Source organism: Panthera pardus, unplaced genomic scaffold (assembly GCF_024362965.1).
Source record: "Panthera pardus isolate Hobbes unplaced genomic scaffold, ASM2436296v1 HiC_scaffold_17, whole genome shotgun sequence".
NCBI lineage: Eukaryota > Metazoa > Chordata > Mammalia > Carnivora > Felidae > Panthera > Panthera pardus.
In genome coordinates, this window is record NW_026526732.1 from 59844630 (window position 1) to 59871847 (window position 27218).

The following is a 27218-nucleotide window of genomic DNA, read 5'->3' on the forward strand; positions in this document are numbered from 1 at the left end:
GGACTCACACATTATTCAGGATTTCTAGGGGAAATCATGTTAGTGATGACAGTAAAGCAAAATATGTAGACATTTTCTACCAGGAGAAAAAGTCTGTACCTTTCTTTTTGAGTTATTGTGGTGAGGTTAGGAAATAGTCTGTCATTAAGAGTACCAGTTAACTTTCAAATAAAGAGAAGCAATTAGGAATCAAAATCAAGTAATCAAGTTGGGATTGAAAAAATGAAGATCAGAACCTGAGAATCAGATATTGATCAGATAGTAAAATTAGGTTGGGGGTACCTGGCATAATTCAGGACTTACCAGTCTTGAAAGTCTCATGATAGTCATCTTACAACTACCCCTCCTCAAAACGGATAAATGATTCTTGAACCTGACTCAAAAGACAGTGTATTTTTTTTTCTTTATCTTCCTGTGTAGACCTGAATTTATAGTTGTTTGTTAAACCAGAAAGAATGTAGCAAGTTTTAGGAGAGAATCCATAGAAATACCAGGAAAGGAAAGAAATATGCAATGGTGTAGATCACTGAAAATACGCATGTGCTCTCTAAGTTGACAATATCACCTATATTCATGATGCCAACTTCCATCTAGTTTGATAACTCCAAATCTCATCTCCAGCCCAGATCATTCTTCAGCTATGGGACTACATATCTAACTGTCAACCAGATAAATATACCACGTGAAATTTAAATATATTTAAAATTAAATTCATCTTTTATTACTCCAATTCTGCTTTTTTACACCAATAATGTTTCCAGCAATGTTTATCAGAAAAATAAAAGTCTTCCTAACCTCTGACCTCTTCTTAAACTCCAGTTTGTAAACTGTTACTATAGATCTTCCATTCTCTACTCTGTATATATTGTGATTGATAGCCAACCCTTCAGATATTGCCACAGTTTGGACTTTATCAGCTCTCACTCTTGTAATATTCTCCTGGTTGTTCTCACCAAATCTTATCTCATGAACTACAATTCTATCTCCAATTCTAAGATTTTTAAAAGTCCTGTCTTGATAATATTTGTTTATGTACTTAAAATATTTCAAAATTGCACCATCATAAGTAGATTAAAATAAGACCTACAAAACTTCTACTCTTTTATTCTGTTGCCCGCCTGCTCACCCTCATCCATCACTTCCCTTCCACATTCTCTGTGCTCTAACTGTAGTGGATTACTTATAGTTATTATAGCTTAAGAATTTGTAAAAAGCAAACACTGGCACTGCCTCTCCTAGCTCTTTACCAAAGTAGTTCTGAGGCTATGGGCAAAATGGAAAAGCTCACAACAGTGAACAGTAAGAATAATAGAATCTTGCCCAAAGTTGAGGGCATGGAATCAGAAGTATACAGAAAATATGTGTGAAGGATAACTGACATTGTTGGTATGTTGTAAAAACACTGGAGCAAAGGCATAATCATCATCAAAAATGGCTTCCTTCTACTTAAGAAAGAAAGCTTGTTATATTTGGCTCTAAAGAAATAAGTTGTCAAGCAGAGTAAAAAACAAGGGCTGGATGTTGTAATGAATTCTAGTTAAAAAAGAAGAATGACTTCTTGCAATGGAAAACCGTAGATCCAAAATTCAGTCTGCTTTCTTGTTAGACATAGGTGACACCACTCTTTGGTCATTGTATTAGTGTGTTGACTGGCAGGGGAGGGTGGTCAAGTTGGTCTACCCATTCAGCTGGAACTCATGACCTTTTTAAGTTTAATTATTGACAACATACAGAGTTATAATGCAATTGATGAAGAAACTCCACCTATCATTTTGAAAGAATTGACATTAAATATAAGGAACAGGAAACCAAGCAGTCTTTGTCTCCTGGAGGCAGCTGGAAAAATGTCTTAGTCTGTTCTCCATGAAAAGCCCTTGCTCAGAGATCCATATCCTGTACCAATTAGAAGAAAAATAGATAAATTCCCCAATACATTTCTAGAAAACTATTCATCCTCTCATACCCAGACCCTTGCAGAAAACTAAAGGAGAATTTGAGTCTAAGTGACTCTGGATTCAGAGAAATTAGGAACCATGTTAAAATCTAGAGGAATAAATTGAAGTTTACATCAGTCAGGGGTGCCTGGGTGGCTCAGTCAGTTAAGTGTCTCTTCGGCTCAGGTCATGATCTCACATTTCATGAGTTCCAGTCCCACATCAGGCTCTGTGCCAACAGCTCAGAGACTGGAGCTTGCTTTGGATTCTGTGCTTCCCTCTCTCTCTGCCCATCCCCTGCTTGTATTCAGTCTCTCTTTCTCAAAAATAAACATGGAAAAACAAACAAATAAATTTAATCAATTAATTAAGTAATTGATTTAAAAAAAGTTTACATCAGTAAAAAGTAAGTTCTCCCTTCTTAATTGAGAATGCTAGCTGCCAGGCTGTAGGATTCCTTTCAGAACTTATGCAACAAAGAGAATAGATACATAGATTTAAGTATTTGTTAGACCTTCCTGATGGAAGGCCAGATCCACCTATGGTTCCTTACTTTAAAGTGTGAATGGACATTTGAGTGAAGCCTCTAACATCAAGATAGAAACAAAACGGAAAAATAAAAACACAGATAAAGAAACAATATAAGGAGTAGACAAAAACTTCAAAAAAGCAAATATAATAAATCAATGCTACTAAGAAAAAACAACATGTATGAAAGCTTTTAAAAATTAAAAGTGAAAGTAAACATAAATAAAGTGCACTAAAGAAATGAGTTACCAAGCCATAAAAGATATGGAAGAGTCTTAAGTGAATTTTGTAAGTGAAAGAAGCCAATCTGAAAAGGCTATATACTGCATGATTCCAAATACATGACATTCTGGAAAAGACAAAACTATGGGGACAATAAAAAGATCAATGGTTGCCAGGCATTGGGTAGGGGGGTTAAGAGACAAAGCACAGAGGATTTTCAGGGCATTGAAAATACTTTATATGATACCCCTGATGGTAGATATATGTCATTATACATTTGTCCAAACCCACAGAATATGCAACACCAAGAGTGAATCGAAATATAAACTATTTGGGTGATTATGATGTGTCAGTGTAGTTTCATCAATTGTAACGAATGCACCACTCTGGTGGGGGATGTTGATAATGGGGGAGGCTAAGCATGTGACAAGGTAAAGGATATATAGGATATCTCTGTACCTTCCTCTCAATTTTGCGATGAACCTAAACTGCCCTAAAAATTATCTTAAAAATATAAACAGTTGAAGGGTGCCTGGGTGACTCAGTCAGTTAAGCGTCCGACTCTTGGTTTCAACTCAGGTCATGATCTCGTGGTTTCATGAGTTCAAGCCTTGCATCGGGCTCTGCATTGGCAGCATGGAGTCTGCTTGGTATTCTCTCTCTCTCCCTCTCTGTGCCTCCCCACTTGCACCGTCTCTGTCTCAAAATAAATAAATAAACTTAAAAAATTTTTAAAAATATAAACAATTGATGGACTAGAAGACAAAGTTGAGGAACTCTTTCCGAAAATAGAATTTAATAAACAACAAGGTGAAATTACATGAGAAAATTAGAGAATTATTAAAATCATCTGAGGAGATTTCAAACTATACTAATGTCAGGAGCTCATCAATTAAATTAGAATGTCTGGGTATGGAACCTGGGCATTAACATTTAAACAAAAAACCAAAAAACTGTCTAGTATGTACATGGTGCTGAAATATCTAATAACCAGTTAACGGACATGCAGAGGGAGAGAGACAATGAGAAAAAGGCACAGAGGATATTATTAAATAAATAATATTTTGAAATATCTTAGAACCAAAGAACATGTATTTCCAGATTGAATGATCCCAGCAAAATTCTGGACAAGTGCTGTTGAATAGAAACATAATGCAAGCTACAAATAGGAGCCACATGTGTAATTTAAAATTTTCTAGTAGCCACATTAAAAAAAAAGTTGGGGTGCTTGGGTGGCTCGGTTGGTTAAGCATGCGACTCTTGATCTTAGCTCAGGTCATGATCTCACAATTTGCAAGTTCAAGCCCCACATCAGGCTGTGTGCTGATGGCACAGAGCCTGCCTGGGATTCTGTCTCTCCTTTTCTCTGCTCCTCCCCTGCTTGTGCTTGCTCTCTCTCAAATTAAATAAACAAACTTAAAAAAAAAGAGTTAAAGTAAAAGATAAAGTTAATTTTAATAATATATTTATCCTAATATATCCAAAATATTATATTTCAACATACAACCAATATAAAATTGAGATACTTTTATTCCTTTTTAATATCAAATCTTTGAAAGCAAGTGTTTATTCTGTTCTAACAGCATATCTATATTCAATCTAGCTAAATTTCAAATGTTCAATAGCCATGTGTGGCTATTAGCTACTATAACTGAAAAGCACAAATCTATACTCTAGAGAATGTTCAATAAAGCCACTTTTAAAAAGTTCCACACCCCCTATCATATCATTAGCAAAATTTCCAACTTCAGAAATAACAAGATGATCCTAAAATTGTCTGTAGGAAAGAAAAATACAGTCCACATATGAAGGATCAGGAATCAGAACAACCATGAACATCTGAAGAACTGTAACAAGAGAAGACAAATGGAGCCACACCATCCAAAGAATTCAACATATAATTCTGTACATAGGAGGTAATGTTTTTCAATATACAAGGTCTAAAATGTTTGCCTCTCATGTGACCTTCCTCAGGATGCCATTATCGCGTACACTCTAACAAATTAAAAACTAATAATAATTTTAAAAAGTCCTAGGATCCAGGAAATGGGTCTCCAGTAAAGGAGAAAGGCAAACAAAATTCTCAGGATTACAGTAAAGGGAAGTCTCAGAATGATAGCTGGGTAAGAGCCCAAGGCAGAAGAAGGCCAGTTTGAACAGAGCACATGGCTTCAAGGTATGCCTCCAAAGACGTAAAAGAAATCTGTATGTAATCCGGTGCCTATGAAGAGAAGCTTTCTGCAGCTTGGTAAGAACACTTAAAGATGAAATTAGTGGTATTTTCATAGAAAGCTGCAAATTGATTTAAAAAATTTTTACCTAGGCCCACCCTGGCCAAAATAAATATATAAAAATCAATCACAAAGGTAAAGGAAGAAATAGTTTTGTAAGCATTTAATTTTGGAAAATAAAACTGGGTAACCAGAAAAGGAGGATTACACCATTGAAAAAAATAATAAGTGTTTTCAAGGAGAAACTCTTGAAAAATAAGAATTTTATATTTTAGCCATTTTTCCATGTAATTTATGAAAAGACTGAAAGTTACCATACATACACTCTTCATTTAAAAAAAAAAAAAAAAAAAGGAAAAAATATTTTCTGACACCAATCAAAGAATAGCCCAAAGAATGGCAAAGTTGACATTTATAAAAACCATAAATACTACATTCAGTAAATCTAAGTTAAGTCTAAATTTCTCTCAATACAGTTAAAGAAGTGTGTAAAATTTAAAAAGAGTTTTCCTGGGCATCTGGATGGCTCAATACATTAAGCACCCAACTCTTGATTTTAGCTCAGGTCATGATCTTATGCTGGTGAGATAGAGTCCTGTGTTGGGCCCTGTGTTGGGCTCTGAACTGGGCATACAGTCTGCTTAAGATTCTCTCTCTCCCTCTCCCTCTGCCCCTCTCTTGCTCTCTCTCTCTCCTTCTCAAAAATAAATAAATAAATAATAAATAAATAAATAAATAAAGCTAAAAAGAATTTTCAGAAAGCATATTATTAAAGCATTATATAATGACTAGTACCTGAATTTCTAAGCCCTGTGTAGTTTGAGAGATGAAGATTCTGTTTGACTCCATGGTGTTCTGTTAACCATAAAGCTATGCTATTTTCATTTAACAAGAAGAAGGAGGAATAGAAGGTGAAGAAGGAGAAGGAGAAGGAGAAGAAGAAGAAGAACAAGAAGAAGAAGAAGAAGAAGAAGAAGAAGAAGAAGAAGAATGAGGAGGAGGAGCAGGAGGAAGAAAAGGAGGAGAAGGAGAAGGAAGAGAAGGAGAAGGAGGAGGAAGAAGAATCATCTTCAAAGCTCTTTTCAGAGAAAAATTCAGCCTGTATGAATTTTTCATTAAATAATTAAAAACAAAGTAAATGGAACATTAATATAATAAAAAGCTAGAAAACTGACAACTAAACAACACAAAAAAGCAGAAGGAGGAAGATAAGGAAATAGAAAAAAATAAATGAAGCAATGAATAGGATATAAACATCTTTTAGTAAAAGCAACAATGATAAAATTTCTTTTAATCAAATCTAAGAAAAAAAATTAAAACACAGAATTGTACATGAGAAAGGAACCCAGTAGGTAGATTATAAAACTTACATGATGACATTATGTGAAAATCTATGTTAATAAATTTGAATACCTTCAAATTATGGTATGCTATGGTATTAATGTATGACATAATAGTGACTCAAAAAAAGTAATAAAATGAATAGGTCAATAACCATAAAAGAAATTATAGTATTTCAGAAATCTTTCCAGAACATATCTAAATAGTGTGGAACTTTTATTTTTAACCTGATATGAAACAAATGATTTCATGATACACAGGCTACTTAAGAGCACAGCAAATGCTGAGAAATGAGTTCCCTTCTTCTTAAATGAAGTTAGCATAATACTGACAAAAAAAAAAAAAGCCAAGAAAATAGTTATATGTTGTAACGATGGAGTAGTCACTACTGAATATACCTAAAAATAATAGAACAAACAATACATAGCTATCCATTGAAATACGTTTTAGTTATAACCAGTAATAGCTTATTTCCAGAATATGACCATGATTACCATTCAGAAATTTATTAATATATTCATCAGAATAATAAGTGTACCTAGAAAAATTAATGATAAATTGTATAGATGTCCAATGTATTCAAAAATATTTAATGGCTTTTATTGAAAAATAATTAATTTGAGGGGCGCCTGGGTGGCTCAGTCGGTTGAGCGTCCGACTTCGGCTCAGGTCATGATCTCACAGTCCATGAGTTCGAGCCCCGCATCAGGCTCTGTGCTGCGAGCTCAGAGCCTGGAGCCTGTTTCAGATTCTGTGTCTCCATCTCTCTCTGAACCTCCCCCGTTCATGCTCTCTCTCTCTGTCTCAAAAATCAATAAAGGTTAAAAAAATTAAAAAAAAAAAAAAAGAAAAATAATTAATTTGAAAACTAGGTATAAAAAGTCCTCTTGAGAATAAATCTATTCTCATATAATAACAAGAAAAGAAAAGACCATTAAAATAAGGAAAACAGTCTCGGGGAATGAAGTTCTCACTGAATACAAATAAAAATAAAACAAAAGGAATTAAAAATTAGTGAAGAAAAAGATGAAATTATAGCTATCTATACAATGTACGATTAAATATCTAAATGACTAAAGACAATGAATTATAGATCTCTTAAACATAGAAATATTTCCACAAACTCATAAGTAAGGTCCACAACATGCTATTTTAGAAAATAATCAGCAATATGTAACCATAAATTTTATTTGATGGATATTCTACTGCAATTATGGCCTGTGTCTCCTTTTACCTTGAGCTTATAATATCACTATGGCTTTGTTGTTTTTATGTTGATTTTCTTTTCCTGAATCTTCCGGAGAATTTTATTGGAAAGTTAAGAGGAAGTATATCTTTTATAATGTTGATGAAGACAGCTTCATTATAGACATCTCGTGAGTACTTTGATTACAAATTTGCAGACAGTTCTAATAATTTACGCTATAAAAGCAACACCAGAATTTAGAAAAGGAACTCAGTACTGACAGAGTAAATTAAAGATGAACAATAGAGGGTAAGCTTAAACAGAAAACCAGGCTTTTAACAAAGGGAAATGTTAGGCTTTATTCCTTCAGCTTCTGTTCTTCTTTAGATCTGACTTGGGAACCCTGTAGGTAGCCCTTCTACAGCAACTGTCCAGCCCTAATGTCCGGCAGGACAGCTGGTATAGGGGTGCCAAGCCTCTAGCAGGTGAGAAGCCAAACCATGGTCAAATACCTCCTAGCAGAATAAAAAAGTGATATTCTTATGCTCTAACTTAAAACAGTTTGCATTTTTTTTCTCTGAAAATAGTTGGTTATTATATTTACCCTAAATTGTTTCCTATATATATATATATACACATATATATATGTGTGTGTGTATGTGTATGTATATATATACAGATATATACAGATATGTGTATATATACACATATATATGTGTATATATATATATACTTATATACAGATATATCTGTATATACAGATGTATATATATACATATATATACATATATATATATACACACACATATATATGTGTGTATATATATATATGTATATACAGATATATATATACATATATATATGTATATATACAGATATATATATATATACGTATATACAGATATATATATATATATACACACATATGTGTGTATATATATATACGTATATATATACACATACATATATATATGTTGTTGTTATTTAAGAAGATTTCATGGAAATTTTTATTATGATGGTGAGAAATCTTAGAGAGCCTCATTTTTAATTAGCTAATTTTTGTTAATGAGGATGAAAGAAACTGAATCTCATAATTAGAAGTTGATTAAAAAATAAAAGAATTCCCTATCAATATTATGAAATAAAATATATTTAAGTGCTTATTTAGTTGACCATATTTTATAAAGTATTTAAAAAGAAATTCAGAAGTGGAGACTGTTATATATATGATTCATTTATAAGGCATTCATTTACATTCATTTAAAATGGTATTTTTAAACCTGATGACATTTAACAAGAATCTAGTATCATTAACATTTGTAAAGATCAATGACTATTTGGTTTGATAACTTCCTATACTTATCCAAAGCCTGCAGGCAATTTCAAGCCTTTAATCTCACTTCTTTACCACCACTGTCCAAACTACATTTTATTCAATCTAAAATAGTATTGTTATTTTTTTGTTAGCTAATTAAGGAAATTTCATCAATGTCTATAGTAAACTTCAATCTTAAAAATGGAAATGGATAATATATTTAAGGGAATTAGTTTCCCATAAACTCAACTACTAGTATTTAATTATATTTTAGTGATTTATATGACTCTAAATGTTGGAAAAATATGTAGAAACTTAACTGGACAAACTAAAAATATTTTCCAATTCACAGTCACAAGAAATGACCAAAAAATATAAGCAGGAGATAAGCATAAATAACAGCACAGTTGATTGTTATTACTCCACTGACAGGACAGTGTTCTTGATTTCTTTCTTTAGCCTCTGCCATTCCAACTGTTGTGCTTTTACCATCATAGAGCTAAGAAAGGTCTTGCCATTGTCTGAGTCCTGGTCTTTCAAATTCCTTCTATTCACCATAATGCTGCCATCCCTAATTAGCATTCTTGTCAGAAGCCTGTGGTGCACTACAGGTTATCATAATTGGAAGTGAGAATACCAGGAGAAAAAGTGAACAAAACCTAGCAGCTACAATCAGAACAACTTACATTTTTAAGAAAAGACAATACTAAGGATGACTGGTTTGTTAGGACCAAAAACTACCAATGAGAGAATCTCCACATGTGCTTATGTATTGTTCTCTTGACTGGAAAACACGCCACATTTCAATATCTCAAGATGTTATTAAAGAGACTTTTTGGGTGCCTGGGTGACTCAGTCAGTTAAGTGTCCGATTTGGGCTCAGGTCATGATCTTACAGTTTGTGAGTTTGAGCCCAATACGGGCTCTGTGCTGACAGCTCAGAGCCTAGAGCCTGCTTCAGATTCTGTGTCTCCCTCTCTCTTTATCCCTCCCCCACTCACAGTCTATTTCTCTCTCTCTCAAAAATACATAAACATTAAAAACAAAAATTTTAAAAGGCACTTTCACATAAACTTCCTGGATAGAAAATGAATAACTATTATAATCTGAACTTACATTTTAAAACGCCAACACAATAGTGTAGCAGGCCTGTAGAGCAAAAATTTACCTTAATAACTTTTTAATAAACCATGTTTATTATTTACCTTTTACCTGTTTTTTTGTTTTTCAGAATTTAAGTGCAATCTGAAACAATCTACAAAGTTTCCTTTCCTTTCTCTGATTTTGTTTTGCAAGGCTACTAAGCAAAGACATTCTTCTTCTATTTTTTTTTAATGTTTATTTTGAGAGAGAGAGAGAGTAAGCATGAGTGAGGAAGGGGAGAGAGAGCAGGAGAAAGAGAATCCCAAGCAGGCTCACAGGGTCAGCACAGAGCCCAACAAAGGGCTCAATCAAACAAACCATGAGATCATGACCTGAGCCAAAATCAAGAGGCAGATGCTCGACCAGCTGAGACACCCAGGCCCCTCAAGACATTCTTTTTAATAACTCATTCTCACAATACACACACAAATTCTTTAGTGCACAACTGTAGGCACAATCACTATGTTCTTATTTGCAGCAAACTGTGTTTACCTATTTTCAAAAGAGTAACTACCAAAAATTTACGCAATGCCCAAAATATCCAAGTCTTTATTGGCCATAACTGTCATTCCAAGAAAAGTTTTTTTAACTGTATATCTACAGAAATAGCTATAGAAATAATAAGAAGATAATATGTTGAAGTTAACTTAAGAAAAACAGTTAGAGTTTTGCTAGTTGTGCTGTTAAAAATATTTCAGGAAGGATACTAATTTAGGGTAATATTGATTTCAGAGGATTTGGCTTAGTGATTATCATTTATATTTAAGTAAATACTGATCTGCTATTTAATTCCTTCCATCGACTGAATTATCAGTTTAGATGGGAAATTTTGGTTTTTACCATTTTTGTATCTATTTTGGCCATTAAGTATTTCATTAGCTTAATTCCTTAGTGAAAAAGAAAGAGAAAAAAAAATAAACCTCAAGCTCAAATCAATCAAATGTGCCATTTCACTGCTTTTCCAGTAAAAGGTTTGATGGGAAAGGAGACTGCACCTATTAGCTAATCTCCAAACTGCATCTCATTTCTGAATCTAATTTATTATCCCCCTACATGAATAATCAAGATTTGACTATACACAAGTTATTGCCAACATCTCCATTCATAGATGACTAAAGAGAGCTCATTATCTCCCTTCCCAACATCCTTATCATGCTCTGTGGCAAGGCTAATGCCACATCTCTTAGACTTTTAACCTGAAGTCCTCATCCATATTCCTCCACTTCTTTTGCCCCACATGTAATCCACCCCCAATAAATCTCATACTTGATTTTTCAATGTTGCCATCTTTTCCCTTTCCCATTTGATACAATGCCTCTCAACTCAGACTCTATAAATGTCCCATTCCATACTACCCACAAACAAACCGTTCTCACTTGTTCAGAATGTTCCTTGACTCACTTTTTTGCTAAACTCTTAAAATAATTCATCTTATTTTCTCTTTTTGTTAACTGAATTGTGAATATGGGGTTTAAAGAGACTGAGGTATCTAAGAAACAAACCTCTGCTCTGAATGAATAGAAAAGTACTGGAAACATGAACAGAGTTTGGAAGAGGTGTGGTAAGGCCTGAATTGAAGGAGGAGGTTTGGTGCATGTTAAGTTTGATACTGAACATCTGCTCAGATCAAGGATGCAGCTGAAATTTAGATTGTATAAGTTTACATGGTTCTATTGTGATAATATCTTTGACAATGAGAAAGCTAGAGCAAAAATACTGCATTTCCATGTCGTTTGCTGTGGTTTAGCTGAATCAGAGATTCAGATTTCTCTATTCATTCTTCCATACCAAACTTAATACATTGTTCATGATAAAATAAGCTTCAAAAAAACCACAATACTGAAAATAATGTTGGCGATGGAAAACAATATCACAACAAAATAAAAATACTTAATCTTTATTATGTTGGCATTTTTAAAGCAGATTTAATAAAGAAGGATGAAGAAAGCACATGTGTGTGAGAGAAATTACGTGGTTAAAAAATGGAGGTTCTGGTCACTTCCAAAACCCTTAAAAATTAAGATCCTAGGGTTTTAAAAATTATGCCTAATTTCACATTAAAACAGCTTTCTTTCTGTATGGTGCCACCACCAATAGTTTTATGTTTATCTAGTTAATCTGGAGGCTTAAGAGAATATTAATAGTTATTTGAAGTAAAATACGTTGAGCTATCAAAGCATGAGCAAGAAAGAGAAATGTAGTGCCAGCAGACACCCTGAAAGAGAAGAAACAACATGGTAAGAAAAGGTTTGGTTGCTTTTCAACAAGCAGGTAGCAGGAGTAGGGTCAGAGGAGTCTGAGTTTTAATGAGGCACTCTCATCTCAGACGTTAACATTCAAGTAGTACTTGTGTGTGTATATTTACTATATCTTTCTCAAATTATTTTGATCTTATTACCTCCACAATACATGTTTCAAACTGCTTAGAAATGGTGTAGGGGTTGCTAAGAATGAAAACCTTTTTCTTTGTGAAGCTGCAGTACCTGGGTTTCCAAGCCCGGATGCTAGCAGCTTATAAAGAAGAACCACGTGCTTGACAGTCCATCTGTGACAATGGGAAGAGAAGAATCAGAGGGAAAATGTATTGCAGTGGTAGACTTGAAGCCCTAGAAATCTGCTTTTGTTGATGTTATGGCAGAAGCCGCAGCACCATTTAGGGGATGATTCGGTCACTTCATCTTTTGTACTGTGAAACCTTCCCATTGTCCTTGGAAGCTTGCTCCCAGATAAGCCTCCTGTATCTGTGGGCTGTAACAATAAAGCTTTACAAGCCTAAGCAAGTAAACTGGATACTGAACTATATAACCTTCCAGGAGGTTATATAGGGAAAAAAAATAAAAAAATAAGACTAAGTTGCAGATGCAAACACACTTTTTGAATTCATTGAGCAACCAAGAAGAAAGAACCTTCTTAAGAGAAGTGATTTTTCTAAAGTAACCAAATTCATAGTCATTTGCATGTTGAAGTGCTACTAGCTATGAAGGGAAAAAACATGTACAGTGGCATTTAAGTGTTAGTAATCTTTTGATGGACAAAAATCAATTATTATACAGGAGTAGCACAGTGGGAAACACTCAACGTTTTTACACAGGCCTGAAAAAATCTACTGAAAACCAAGAACTCAGTGATAAATAAATGAAGTTAAATAAATATTCAGTCACCTGATGCTGCTCCTAGCTAGTGGATCCATAGCAGTGAGGACAAAAGGATCAGATTATAAATTGAAGATATAGGACACGCTATTCTCTAAGAGCACTCTATGTCTTGTTCTAAATGAGTATTTTTATTATTCATTTTGGTAATTAAGAATTTATGTTTTAACAGTTGCTATGAAATAAACTCCTCATAAATGAAAACATGATTCTAAGGTTAAATTTTTAGTTCCATTAATAACAAAAAACAGAAGAAGCAAGGGAATTTTAATAGCAACTGAACTTGAAATTCAAAGGCCAGAGAGGTAATATAAGGTATATTAAGAAGAGGGTATGAGTAGACCGAAGCTTTAGGTCCAGTCTTGCAGGTGGAGTTACATAAATTTCCAAATTATAGGATAAGTCTTTATTCAAAATTAAACAAAAAATAATAGACACACTTAAAAATGTTTAAGGCTTTCTAAAATGAATCATTCCATGATATAATTATATGTTGCACCCATACAATGTATTGGGCATAGGTTATACTGTTCAAGGGGAGTAAAAGATATTTATAAACAAGATGCTCCATCTCAATTCTAAAGAGAAAAAAAATAAGATAAACCCCAACACTATTTTGATTGCCCAGAAAAATCTCAAATTATGGTTTAAAGAGGCTGAAAGAAAACTGAGTGCTACATTAAAAGAGGAGAGAAATGGGAGGGCCAAGATACCCAACCAAGTGTAATCTAATCTTGGCCTCCATGGTGGGGAATGTCTAGCCATTTGGGGCACACCCATAATAGCAAAACAGTGTTCTAGCATATATACGATTTCTGGATAAGAAGTACTGCTTTAGGGGAAAAACTCTCTCAATCAAGATGTTGTTTTGGCCATAAACTATAGTTGCTAGACTTTTCCATAGTTGGCCAATGGAGTTTTCATTACATAGTATTGGTTGCTCAAGTTGCCTAAACAGATTGGTTAAAACCCCACTACTCTACTTTTTAGCTGTGTGTCCATGAGTAGGCTATTTAGGCAATCCAGACATTAGCTTTCTTAATTGTAAAAGTAGTAGCAATAATGCTATCAAAAAAGGTTATTATGACTATTAACTGAGTAAATACATGGGTAGTGCTTTGAACAGAGGCTAGCACATAGCAGGTATCCAATAAATGTCTGTTGGCTTTTTGTTTTTCGTTTTTTGTTTTTTTGGTAATGGACTGTGTCATATTTTATAAAGCTGAGAAGCAGACGAAGGCACCAAGGCACCAGCACCAGCCATTATGGTTGTCTTTCCATTTTGCAAATTTTTCAAGATCTTTCCTGCTTTAGGGCCCTCGCATATGCTATTCCCTCTGCCAATAATACTCCTTTTTCTCTACCTTGCTAATTCCTTCTCAGACTTCAGATCTCTGCTGTCTATTTCTCTGCAGAGAGGCCTGTCTGACTTGTCCTGTCACTCCTGGCTCCAAGGATAACTCAGAAGTATCCTGTAAAAGGCATTACTCTGCTTATCTTTTTCTTATATCTTAATCAGAAGGTAATGTGTGTGTGTGTGTGTGTGTGTGTGTGTGTATGTGTGTAAACTTCCCTATGAATCTTCACCATTTTCTAAGTTCCCTGAGGGCAAATACCATATGTGTTTTGCCCAGCAAACAAAGCTTTCGCACAATCATCATTCAGTACATATTCATTAAATAAAGGAAGAAATAAAAATAAATGCAAGAGAAATGGAGCGATTATGATTAGCACACTGAAAATGTCAAATCCTAGAATACCTCACTGTTTTTTCTTAAGGCACATATCTTAATAAGAATATTGAACAAGAAGCAGAAGTGAACTTCTCTTTGGTATCTCCACAGCTTCTCTTTGTGGAGATACCATTATTCGCAACTCAGCCAGAAACTCCTCTTAGATTTTTCCAAGACAGAAAAGGACAAAATTACCGAATATAAATCAAATGATCATACCGCTTTATAAAATATAAACTATCAGTAAATTCTATCAAGCATAATGCTTACTAAATAAGGTAACTAGTCTCTTCAAACATATTCTTTTCTCAATTGTGGATATCTTATGATCAGATTATTATTCAGAACAAGAACTTTTTCAATAAGTGATATAAAAACAAAGTGACTTTCCTTTTAGTAAATATCAGAATCACTTAGAGACCAATAGAGGGATATACTCTAAAATAGAAATAAACTATTTTTTAATTTTTATTTATTTTTGAAAGAGAGAGAGAGAGAGTGAGAGACAGAGTGCAAGCAGGGAGGGACAGAGAGAGAAGACACAGAATCTGAAGCAGGATCCAGGCTGTGAGCTCTCAGCACAGAGCCCAACTCAGAACTGAATCCATGAGCTGTGAAATCATGACCTGGACGGAAGTCAGATGCTTAACCAACTGAGCCACACCGGTGCCCCAATAACCTATTTTTTTTTAATGTAAGTTAGTGTATGTTTCATAGTTGATCTTACATCTTAGTTATGCAGAGTAATGATCTGAGCAGTTTGTTCTCAATCATTGTTATACATCAGAATTACCTATGGAAGTTTTTTAAAAATGAAGATTTCCCAAGTCCAAAGCTCAGAGATACTGTTTTAAAAGGTACGAAATGTGTTCTGGGTACAAGTACTTTTTAAAAGGCTTCATTTCTGGTTTCAATATAAAGCTAAGATTAAGTGCCACTTGTTTCAATAGACACAAAATTGTTTATGCTTGAGAAAAATGTCTGAATACTTCTTATAAAATAACCATGAGTAATTAAGACTGAGAAATTATATGGATCACCTTAATCGACCTGCTTTGTTGGGACAAGCAGTTTGCAATAATCTTCACAGTTGAAAAATATTTAAGTATAACCATTCAAAAGTTGCTTACTTCTTCTAATTTTCCATTTAATTAAATACTGTTTACTTAATTTAATTTGACAAATATTTGAGTGCTTGCAATGCCTAGGACACTTTTTTTCTGACATTGAGATATCAAAACTGTAAAATTTGATCATGGGCTTTATGTTCATCTCAAGTGGAAACACAGATATACAAATTTTCTAAAAAAAACAGTGCATAATTGCCATTATAGTGTATTATGATACATAAAGTGTACATCCCTCCACACCCCACAACGTACACACAACTTAATGGAGAGATCAGATATTTTCATGGAGTGGTTGTCATTTGAGATGAGTCTGGAAGGATGAATAGGTTCTCACAGGGAGATGTAAAGAAGTGAGCAGTTTTGGAGCCGTAAGATAAGTGACGTATCTGGGAATTTGTGGATCAAGGAGAACACAGAAAGAAGTGCCAACTGCTGAAGACTACAAATGTCCCCTATATAACACTTTTTATGAGCATTGCAGAGACACATATGATGTAAAAATAGGAGACATAGATCCTATTCTTCAAAGAAGTGTTCAGTGATGTTTGGAGAAATACTGCACACATGAAATAGGTAAAGAATGGTATAATATTAATCCTAAATAATATAAAGTACTGACAAGTACTATCAAATCTCAGAAATGGCAAGCAACATATTGCAGACAAAAGAATAGGGCTAACACAATCATGGCAATAGGTTAACTGGTTACCCCAGGTAAGTTAAAACACAGGGTTCCTGAAAGGGCATAATAGGAAATGAGGATGGAAAGGTGGGAGAAAACAAGACTGTAGGACGTCTTGAACATAGGGTCAAAATTTTAGGCACGTTTAAAAAAATTTTTTTTAATGTTTATTTACTTTTGAGAGAGAGAGAGACAGAGTGTGAGCGGGGAAGGGTCAGAGAGAGGGAGGGAGACACAGTATCCGAAGCAGGCTCCAGGCTCCGAGTTGTCAGCCCAGAGCCGATGTGGGGCTCGAACTCACAAGCTGTGAGATCATGACCTGAGCCGAAGTCAGATGCCCCACTGACCGAGCCACCCAGGTGCCCCAAAATTTTAGGCAATTTTTAATGGTCAATATGGATTCACTAAAGCATTATAAGCAAGGAAAATGACAGATCATTACAATGGGGAGTAGGGTACATTGCAAAGGGAAAAAGGCTGTCAGCAAATGGATAATTTCATGGTTACTGCCATAGTCCTAGCAGGAGGTAATGAGATCCAGGACATACAGGCAGAAAAAAGATGCATTAGCATCTTGTGAGAGCATTTCAACTGAAGGACAAGGCCAGTGAGTTGGTGGGCATGAGAGTTACCTTTGAAAAGAGAGGGAGATATAAAGAGAACTTAGGAAGTTTAGATATGATGGATAGAGACCCAGTATTCACTGAGGTTCTTAGCAGGGGAGTGATTAAAAAAACTTATAAACTTCCATCAGTGTCATTTCTTTATTACCACCTTTGCTTCATTATCAAGAGTCTTTAACCCAAACTATTTTATTCTGACATGCCTAAAGATGTGACATCCCTTGTTGTTAATAAAAGAACAAGATTATCAATTCCTCCTGGCTTGCTTTCCACCATAAATCAAATATAGAAATTACATAAATGCTAAAAGTGTATGGTGGTTTGTTCTGAACATTAATCTCACATTCTTATCGACTACCTGGGAAGACACAAGAATTAGCATGGATAAGCTTATTCTGTAGGTAGAAAGTAATGACTTAATTTTATATAAGAGGTCCTTGTTTATTCTAAAATTAAAATTCCCATTTCAAATGACATAGTAGGCATAGGTAAATATTACTATAGGATCTGATTAAAATATATCATTATAGGGAGGGTAAATATATCCAGCGCATCTGTATTAATTCTGTTGCTGGTGAAAATGTTTCTGGTTTAAGAAAGCACTTGTCACCTAATTTTATTAGGGAGATGGATTTTCCATGATGAAGACAATTGAAAGCAAGGTTGGAATACAATAGGAAAAATCCTGAAAAAGTAATTACAGGCTCTCTAAAATATATTTTCAGGAGGTGAAAGCAGAAGCAAAGTTCACATGTAGCCCCTCACATAACCATATACATCTGCATGTCCATACATATTTTAAATCTTAACACTGAAAATTATTCAATAGGAACTCATTTTGTAGAAATATAATACATTCTAGTAATATATAAAGTTGTATTATTAATCAATATAAATATCCCAAACATTAATACAAGTTACATCATTGAAGACTAACATAATAAAAACTGGCTAAATTAACCTTGACTTATCTGTTATACAGTAATTGCTAAATAACTGTAAAATACATTACATTCTGTTCCTTACTGTTCAAATTATAATGCCATTTTTAATCCACTTCCATGTTTATCTACATTTATCTAAAAAAAATGGGAAAACAAATACTTACCAAAATGGTGGTAACAATCAAAGAACGATTGGATAAGGAATCTGTGATGTTGGCTGGCTTTCCTTTTTGACTTTCTGTCATATTCAGGCCACTGGCGGGATCCCAAGTTCCAATCTATAAAATAGCATATGTACTTTGTAAATTGTCCATCAGGCACCTGGGAGAAAGCACTGTAAGAGAAAGTTAAGACTGCTAACACTTATTATTCACCTCTGCTGCATTATCTGCTGTCGCTAAAGTAAAGGCTGCTTGTTTTAAGCATGATTCACTGCTCTGTGAAGTGTGTCCAGTGAAGTGTGACATTAAAGAACAAAATGATCCACTGCACTTCTACAGTCAGTATGGGAGCTTAATTTTCCATTCGAACTTTCATTCACCAAGATAAACCACATTTGATGATACCTTGATAGCTGGCTAGAAACTCATTAATAGTGCATATCTTTTACTGTAATGGATCTATCTCATCCTCTCATTACAAAGATAACATGCCATGTTATATAGACAAAGCTAAAGGAGCAAAACCTGGGAATCCAGGATAAATTAACAGGTAAAGGCAAGCTTGGAAGTGGCATTGATTGGTATTTTGCATGACCCCCAATACAGCAAATCTTACCCAAAATTGCCTTTGGAGCTTTTAAAAATGCACCTTTGCAGCATTCAAAATACTCCAAAGAGACATTACAGCACAATCTCATCTGAAAAACCCATTCCAGTACTTCTATCTGTATGCTATTTAATATGTACTTTAATTTAACTGATACTCTCTAATAATTAGGCCATACACTCTCAGTGTTCAGAAATTTTATACCCCCTGAACACAACCTATGGAATGATACAGCACACCTCTGGGAGACATGTATCAGTGCAGAACGCCACTGAATGCATAGATTGGGTGGTTTATGTAAACCTGCACCATTGCCCTGTCATATAACAATGGTCAGCACTGAAGAAGAACAAAAGTGGAAGAAGATTTAATTCAGTAGTTCTTTTCTCCACCCTCTCAAACTTAGAAGTCATCAATAGTAAAATTTGTTTTCCATATCCCTCTCACCAATGACCCAATGTGTCTACTTAAAGGAGAGGAAAACTATCAATTATCAATTTATCTTTAAAACAAAGCTGTGTAGGCACCTGAGTAGCTCAGTCAGTTAAGCATCTGACTCTTGATTTTGGCTCAAGTCATGATTGCACAGCATCCTGAGATAGATCCCTGCTCTGCTTTCAGTATGGAGCCTGCTTGGGATCCTCTCTCTCTTTCTCTCTGTGCCCCTCCCCAGCTTTCATGTGTGCACTCTCTCTCTCTCTCTCTCTCTCTCTCTCTCTCTCTCTCAAATAAATAAACTTTTAAAAATACATAAATAAAATAAAATAAAACTTTATATATAAATTAAATAATTTTAAAAGTGACACTGATTTAGCAGGTAATATTTACCCTGGTCTACCTAAATATGTTAAAAAAAAGTCTAATTAGCACAACCTTATTCAACTTGATTATTATAATCTTTTTTATATTTCTATGTTTCATTGCATTTACTTTTTTCTCTCTTTTTTCATTTGCATACCTTTCTCAGTAACCTATTAAGATGTCTTTTTCCCTTTAATTGGAGAAGCACAAAAATAGAAATATTACTAATTTCTGTCCTTCATAAGAAGAATAGGTAAGCCATTCTAAAAGTTGTATTTAAGTGCGAACCCAAATATAATTTTTCTTTTTTAAAAGGATTTTATTTTATTTATTTATTTTTGGGGGGAGGGCACAAAGAGAGGGAGAGAGAGGATCCTAAATAGGCACCACACTGTCAGCACAGATCCCAGTGTGGGGCTCAGTCCTATGAACTATGAGATCATGTCCTGAGCTGAAATCAAGAGCTGGACACTTAACCAACTGAGTCACCTAGGCATTCCCCCAAGTATATATTTTTTTTCAAAAACACATTAACTATACAAGGGATTCAACATAATTTTTTTTTAATTTTTTTAACGTTTATTTATTTTTGAGACAGAGAGAGAGAGAGAGAGCATGAACAAGGGAGGGTCAGAGAAAGAGGGAGACACAGAATCTGAAACAGGCTCCAGGCTCTGAGCTGTCAGCACAGAGCCTGATGCGGGGCTCGAACCCACGGACCGTGAGATTATGACCTGAGCTGAAGTTGGAGTCTTAACCGACTGAGCCACCCAGGCACCCCTCAACATAATTTTTTAATGATATCTAAAAAAATTTTTCTTGCCATATTTTCTTACATTGAGTTAATTTTCCTCTTACCATTAAAAACTACACGTTCCCAATGTCTGGGTCAATATAGGACAAAGTCAAATAATACAGTAAGAAAAAAATACTGATATCAGCATTCTCTCCAAAGTATATTATCTACTGGTCAATTAAATTACTTTAGACTATGACTACCATGATCCCATAAAGACGGTCAAATTGTAATTTAGGGTCAATAATGTAAAGCCTTCAGGGGCCAGACAGTAACATCCATGTGTGAAGAAAAAGGACATAAGCCAGTAGTAAGAGTTTCCAGGCAAAGGTATGCAACTTCTAAATTTCACAAAATTTCAAGGCAGAATAGCACGTAACAGTCACAGTCCAGACCCTGCTCTTCTGACAGCTGTGCTTTGAGGCTGCATGCTTCCAGAGTAGGTGATTCTTTTAGGTCCCAGTAAGGCATCACTACAGCTAATAGAGGCCTTACTAGGGAACTGGGTGGGGAAAGAGAGGATAATGTAAAACCTAGAATGCTTGCTGACCTGCTTAAATTGCTTCAAATTCAACATCATAAATAAATAAATAAATAAATAAATAAATAAATAAATAAACAAACAAACAAACAAACTCCACTGGCTAAATAAGACACATCTGCAGATCGGATTTTGCAGTGACTGGCATTTTTCTGCCCCTGGTCTATAATTAATACCTATTACACATTTGTCCTTTTAGATTTTCTTTCCCTTTTTTTTTTTTTTTACTATTGGCTACATAGCTAGATTTTTCAGATGTGCAATTCTACCAGCCAAAGCATTGGCAAACATCATTTTCCCACTGTCATCTGCCTAATGACATCCTTAAAACTATTAAGTTTTTCAACCTTCTACCCAAATCACTAATACAAATATTCCCAATTTTGCTTACCATCATCCTCTATGATTACTTCCAAAAATATAATTTAGCCATATGTCCACTCATCTAAATATATTTATCTTGTTTCATTCTCTGTCTCTGGATGGAGGGGTTCTGGTTCATAGTATATGAATCCATAATTTCCTATAATCATAAATATTAGGTATTCCCTTCTACAAATCAAGTTTTCTGAACAGATTATTATAAGGTTTCAAAAATTTCAGTGGCATAAATTTTAAATCAAAAAAATTGCAAGATCCCTAGATTTTAAGTATATGGGGAATGTCTAATTCAAAACTTTCTATTGCTTGAGGGAATTGTCACCAGTGAGTTTTGGTTTATTTTGTTTTAATCACAAGAAACATGGCTAACTCAAGACAATCTTTTTCTGTTTTAATCTATTTTCTGAACACAATTTTTTCATTACATTATTTAATCAAGTCTTTAAAGTACTTTTTTCAGCTCCAAAATCAAATAAAAATATCTAAGTACTCTTAACCTCACAGAGTTGTTTTAAGTAGAGTGAAAAAACTCTCAACAAAGTGGTGCAAAGGGAATGTATCTCACTACAATCAAGGCCATATTTGACAAACCTACAGCTAACACTGTACTAAATGCTGAAAAGCTAAAAGCCTTTCCTCTAAGATCAGGAACAAAACAAGGATGCCCACTCTTGCCACTTTTATTCAACACAGTACTGGAAGTCCTCATAATGGCAATTAGACAAGAAAAAAAATTATCTGAATTGGAAAGGAAGAAGTAAAACTCTATTTGCAAATGACATGATATTATATACAGAAAACTCTGAAGACTCCACCAAAAACTATTAAACTAATAAACAAGTTTAGCAAAGTTTCAGGATACAAAAGTCAATATACAAAAATCTGTTATGTTTCTATACACTAATAACAAACTACCAGAAAGAAATATTTTTAAAAATCTCAGTTACACTTGCACCAAAAAGAATAAAACAACCAGGAATAAATTTAACCAAGGAGGTGAAATATCTGTACATTGAAAACTATACGACATAACACAAAAACAGACACATAGATCAATGGAATACAATAGAGGAGCCCAGAAATAAACCCATGCTTATATGGTCAATTAATCTATGACAAAGAAGGCAAGAACACACAATGGAGAAAAGACAGTCTCTTTAATAAATGGTGCTGGGAAAATTGGACAGCTACATGCAAAGGCATGAAACTGAACTACTTTCTATCACTGTACACAAAAATAAACTAAAATTGGATTAAAGACCTAAACGTGAGACCTGAAACCATAAAAAATCCTGGAAGAGAACACAGGCAGCAATTTCTCTAGACATCAGCTGACATAACATTTTTCTAGATATGTCTCCTAAGGCAAGGAACACAAAATAAAAATAAATAAATAAATAAATAAATAAATAAATAAATAAATGAACAAACAAACAAAAAAAACAATTGATACTACATCAAAATAAAAAGTTTTTGTACAGTGAAGAAAATCATCAGCAAAACAAAAAATAAACCTATTAAATGGGAGAAGATATTTGCAAAGATTATATCCAATAAGGGGTTAATATATAAAATAAAGAAATTTACACAACCCAACACCAAAATCAAAATAAACAAACCAATGAAAAACCCACAACAACCCAATTAAAAAATGGGCAAAGGACTTGAAGAGCCATTTCTCCAAAGAAGACATACAGACGGCCAACAAACACATGAAAAGTTGCTCAACATCACTAATTATCAAGGAAATGCAAATCAAAGCCACAATGAGATATCACCTTACACCTGTCAGAATGGCTAAAATCAAAAAGATAAGAATAACAGGTGTTGGCAAGGATGTGGAGAAAACTGGAACTCGTGTGCACTGTTGGGGGGAATGTAAATTGGTCAGCCACTGTGAAAAACAGTATGCAGGTTCCTCAAAAATTAAAAAATAGAAATACCATATGATGCAAGAATTCTACTACTTGGTATTTACCGCAAGAAAATGAAAACACTAATTCAAAAAGATATGGGCCCCTATGTTTATTGCAGCATTATTTACAATAGCCAAGATATGGAAACAACCTAAGTGTTCAACAGTAGATGAAAGGATAAGGAAGTGGAGGCATATACGTATATATATATATATGTGTATATATGTATATATGTATATATGTATATATACATATATACCTCATATTACGCAGCAATGAAAAAAGATACCTTGTCATTTGCGACAACATGGATGAACCTAGAGAGTATTATGCTAAGTGAAATAAGTCAGACTGAGAAAGACAAATACCATATGATTTCACTCACATGTGGAATCTTAAAAACGAAACAAATGAATACAGAAACCAAAAGGAGAATCAGACATAAACATAGAGAACAAAGTGATGGTTGCCAGAGAGAATGAGGGGTGGGAATGGGGTGGCAAAATGGGTGAAGGGGACTGGCAGATATAGGCTTCTAGTTATGGAATAAATAAGTCAAGGGTATAAAAGACACAGCATATAGAATATAGTCAATGATAATATAATAGTGTTGTGTGGTGACAGATGGTAGTTATACTTGTGGTAAGCATAGATAGCATAATGTATAGAGAAGTTGAATCATTATGTTGCATACCTGAAATGAATGTAACATTATGCATTAACTATACACAACCCCCCCCAAAAAAAATCTACAAGGCATTAATGAAAGAAATTCTAGAAAACACAAATAAATGGAAGGATATTCCATAATCATGGATTGGAAGAATTGATATTGTTAAAATGGCCATACTATCCAAAGCTACCTACGGATTCAATGCAATCCCTATCACAATTCCAGTGACATTTTGAAATAAATAGAACAAATAACCTTAAAATTTATATGGAACCACTTGCATACACACACGCATACACACACACACACACACACACACACACACACACACACACACAATCCAAATAGCCAAAGCAATCTTGAGAAAGAAAGAAAAAAAATAAAAAGCAGAGGCATCACATTTCCTGAATTCAAAGTATATTACAAAGCTATAGTAATTAAAACAGTCTGGTGCCAGCTTAAAAAACAGACACATGGATCAATGGACTAGAACAGAGAGTCCAGAAATAAGTCCACATATATATGGTCAATTAATTTATGACAAAGGAACCAAGAATACACAATGGGGAAAGCACAGTCTCTTCAATAAAAACAGGACAGCCACATGCAAAAGAATTAAACTAAACCACTATTTTACACCATACATAGAAATTAACTCAGAATGGATTGATTTGAATGTAAGACCTGGAACCCTAAAGCTCCGAGAAGGAAACATAAGGGGTGAGATCTTTGACATAGGTCTTGGCAAATTCTTTAAAATCTGATGTCAAAAGCAAAAGTAACAAAAGTAAAAATAAATAAATAGGACTATATCAGACTAAAAAACTGCTGCAGAGCAAAGGAAACCATCAATAAAATGAAAAGGCAACCTACTGAATGAGAGAAAATATTTTGAAATTATACATCTGATAAGGAGTTCATATCCAAAATATATAAAGAACTATTTCAACTCAAGAGCAAAACAAAACAAAACAAACAAAAAACCCTACAAACAATCCAAATAAAAATGGGCAGAAAATCTTAACTCTTTTTCCCAAAGAAGATATAGAATGCCAACAGGTACAGGAGAATATTCTCAGCATCTTTCACCATCAGGAATATGCAAATGTTTTAAACATCATGTTTAAAACAGTCCTAGCGCAATGTGGAGTCTCCATCTTAAAATTTTTGTTTTAAAAATATCCTCAATAATTAGTTGCTTCTAAACATATGACACATTAAGTATACTTTGCCTGAAGGATATTTACCATTCCTTTAGAAGAAGGGACATCCCTGATAGTACTGTTTGAAGGTATCAAGAAATGGAAAGCATAAGGAATGTATTGATATTAAATGCTAATTCATATTTGGGAGGTGAATATTCTCTTCAATTGATCAAATATACACTGGTGGACTGTACATATCTCCATTAACTAGTATACTTTCTAGATAATTTACAAAGTCAGGTTCTCAGGCCTGTATAGTGGGATACAGAATAATGAAAACAGAGTGTTTTCAATACAGTAGTTGTTTTGCTAAGTGTTGCAGGCAAATAAGAGACTTTTTTCTCTTACTTACCTCACCTCTTCTAATGTTGGAATTTTTTTTTATGAAAAGTAGAGATAGTTATTTACGTTACTGTCCAATAAAAGTACTACTAATAATTAACGGTTGCATATTTTTATTGGGCTACATGGTAACAGAATTGGAATTGGTACCTGATGTCCCAAAGATAAACATGAACCATTTCACAGCAGTGCCTATCTGCTGCATGCCAGGAAGAATTCATAGTAAAGAACAATTACCTGGGAACTGAGCTACCTTCATACGTAAGTGATTTTGGCCTATGAGGACCATGCGAAGAACCGCTCAGTTACACCCCAATTACTTTCCTAAAACTATCTATCCACCAGTTTCCACAGGGGCTGGAATTTCACCATTTGAGAAATACAGTGTTCACATGAGGACGATAAATCAGTAAATATATAATCATCCCACAGAAACGGATGACTAATCTAAACATAGATTTTTCACCTTTAGGATTTTTATTTTTGTCTAGGGCAGAGACAACCATAAATATTAACAAAGAGTTAGAGACAGGTGGTGTTTTTATTTTTTAAATAAAATTTGAATCAATTAATTAACTATTCTCAAATATAACAATGTGGTAACGTTCAATTAATTAAGGACTATTTTTCCAAGAATAAAAATGTAGTTCAGAGATTACATTAAAATCAAATCAATGCTTTAAAAATTATATTTACTATACATGCTTAATTCAAAGTCAGTATTTGGTATTCTCTGATGAGCCAAAATAAGAAAAAAAGTCAATATTTGGTATTCTCTGATGGGCCAAAATAAGGAATTGTGTGCTCTCAAATAAAATAATCCAATTGACTTCCAAACATAAATATCATCTGTAAATAGTTATTTTAAATATTTTACCACTCTGAAGGTTAAAAGTTATCAAGCAAAATAGTGACTATAAACATACCGGCACACAAACCAAAAATATTGTTACAGTACAGTTGTGAGATAGGGCATATAATGAATTCTAAATAAGAGTTAGACAAATTAAATGGTTAACATCTCCAAAGAAAAACCTCAGGCTTGGATCCTGCCTAGGATGCATTTTTGCTTTTTAAAAAGCAAACAACACATTTCTGACTAGTCGACATCACCATTAGCATTGCTTTCTTACAGAGAAGCAAAAGAAATCTCAATTCCTGGGAAAGTTGGGGGTCACTGTTGTCATGGGAACCAGAATATATGTATCAAATGCCATCAAAGAGAGAAAGATAAAAACTACTATGCATCAGGTATCTAGAAGTCTATCAAAGAAATAGTTCTCACCTATCTAGTGTGGATTTTCACACTTAGATAAATTTTGAAGACTGTAAATTCCATTCAGACACCTTTTTCATAGGGAGTTAATGAGTACAGGATTCTACAGGCAAGAGAAAGGTCAATAGTAAAGACTTCCATAGAAATTACCACTTGTTCTAAAAATATATATGTTCTATAAAAAGTTTTTCAAAAAGCAATTTGAAACATGTTCTGATCCTGGAACATCTATGCCTGTAAATTTCGGCAGGCAGGGTTTCACTACTAATTCTCACCCTCTTCATACATTGTAAAAATATTTGAGTTTTCAGTAAGAACCCTATGGATTACTGACACCAGTTTCTACAAGTGGGCC

At 34.1% G+C, this 27218-nt stretch overlaps 1 protein-coding gene across 7 annotated transcripts in view; it reads right to left on the reverse strand.

The window, feature by feature from the left end:
• Window positions 1-27218, reverse strand: part of GRIK2 (glutamate ionotropic receptor kainate type subunit 2) — a 654159-nt gene that overhangs the window by 227123 nt on the left and 399818 nt on the right. For all 7 annotated transcript variants that reach the window (XM_053904616.1, XM_019442973.2, XM_053904617.1 and 4 more), the window contains exon 10: window positions 18329-18442. In XM_053904616.1, coding sequence (XP_053760591.1) covers window positions 18329-18442 — 114 coding nt within the window. The remainder of the gene's footprint in view (window positions 1-18328; window positions 18443-27218) is intronic.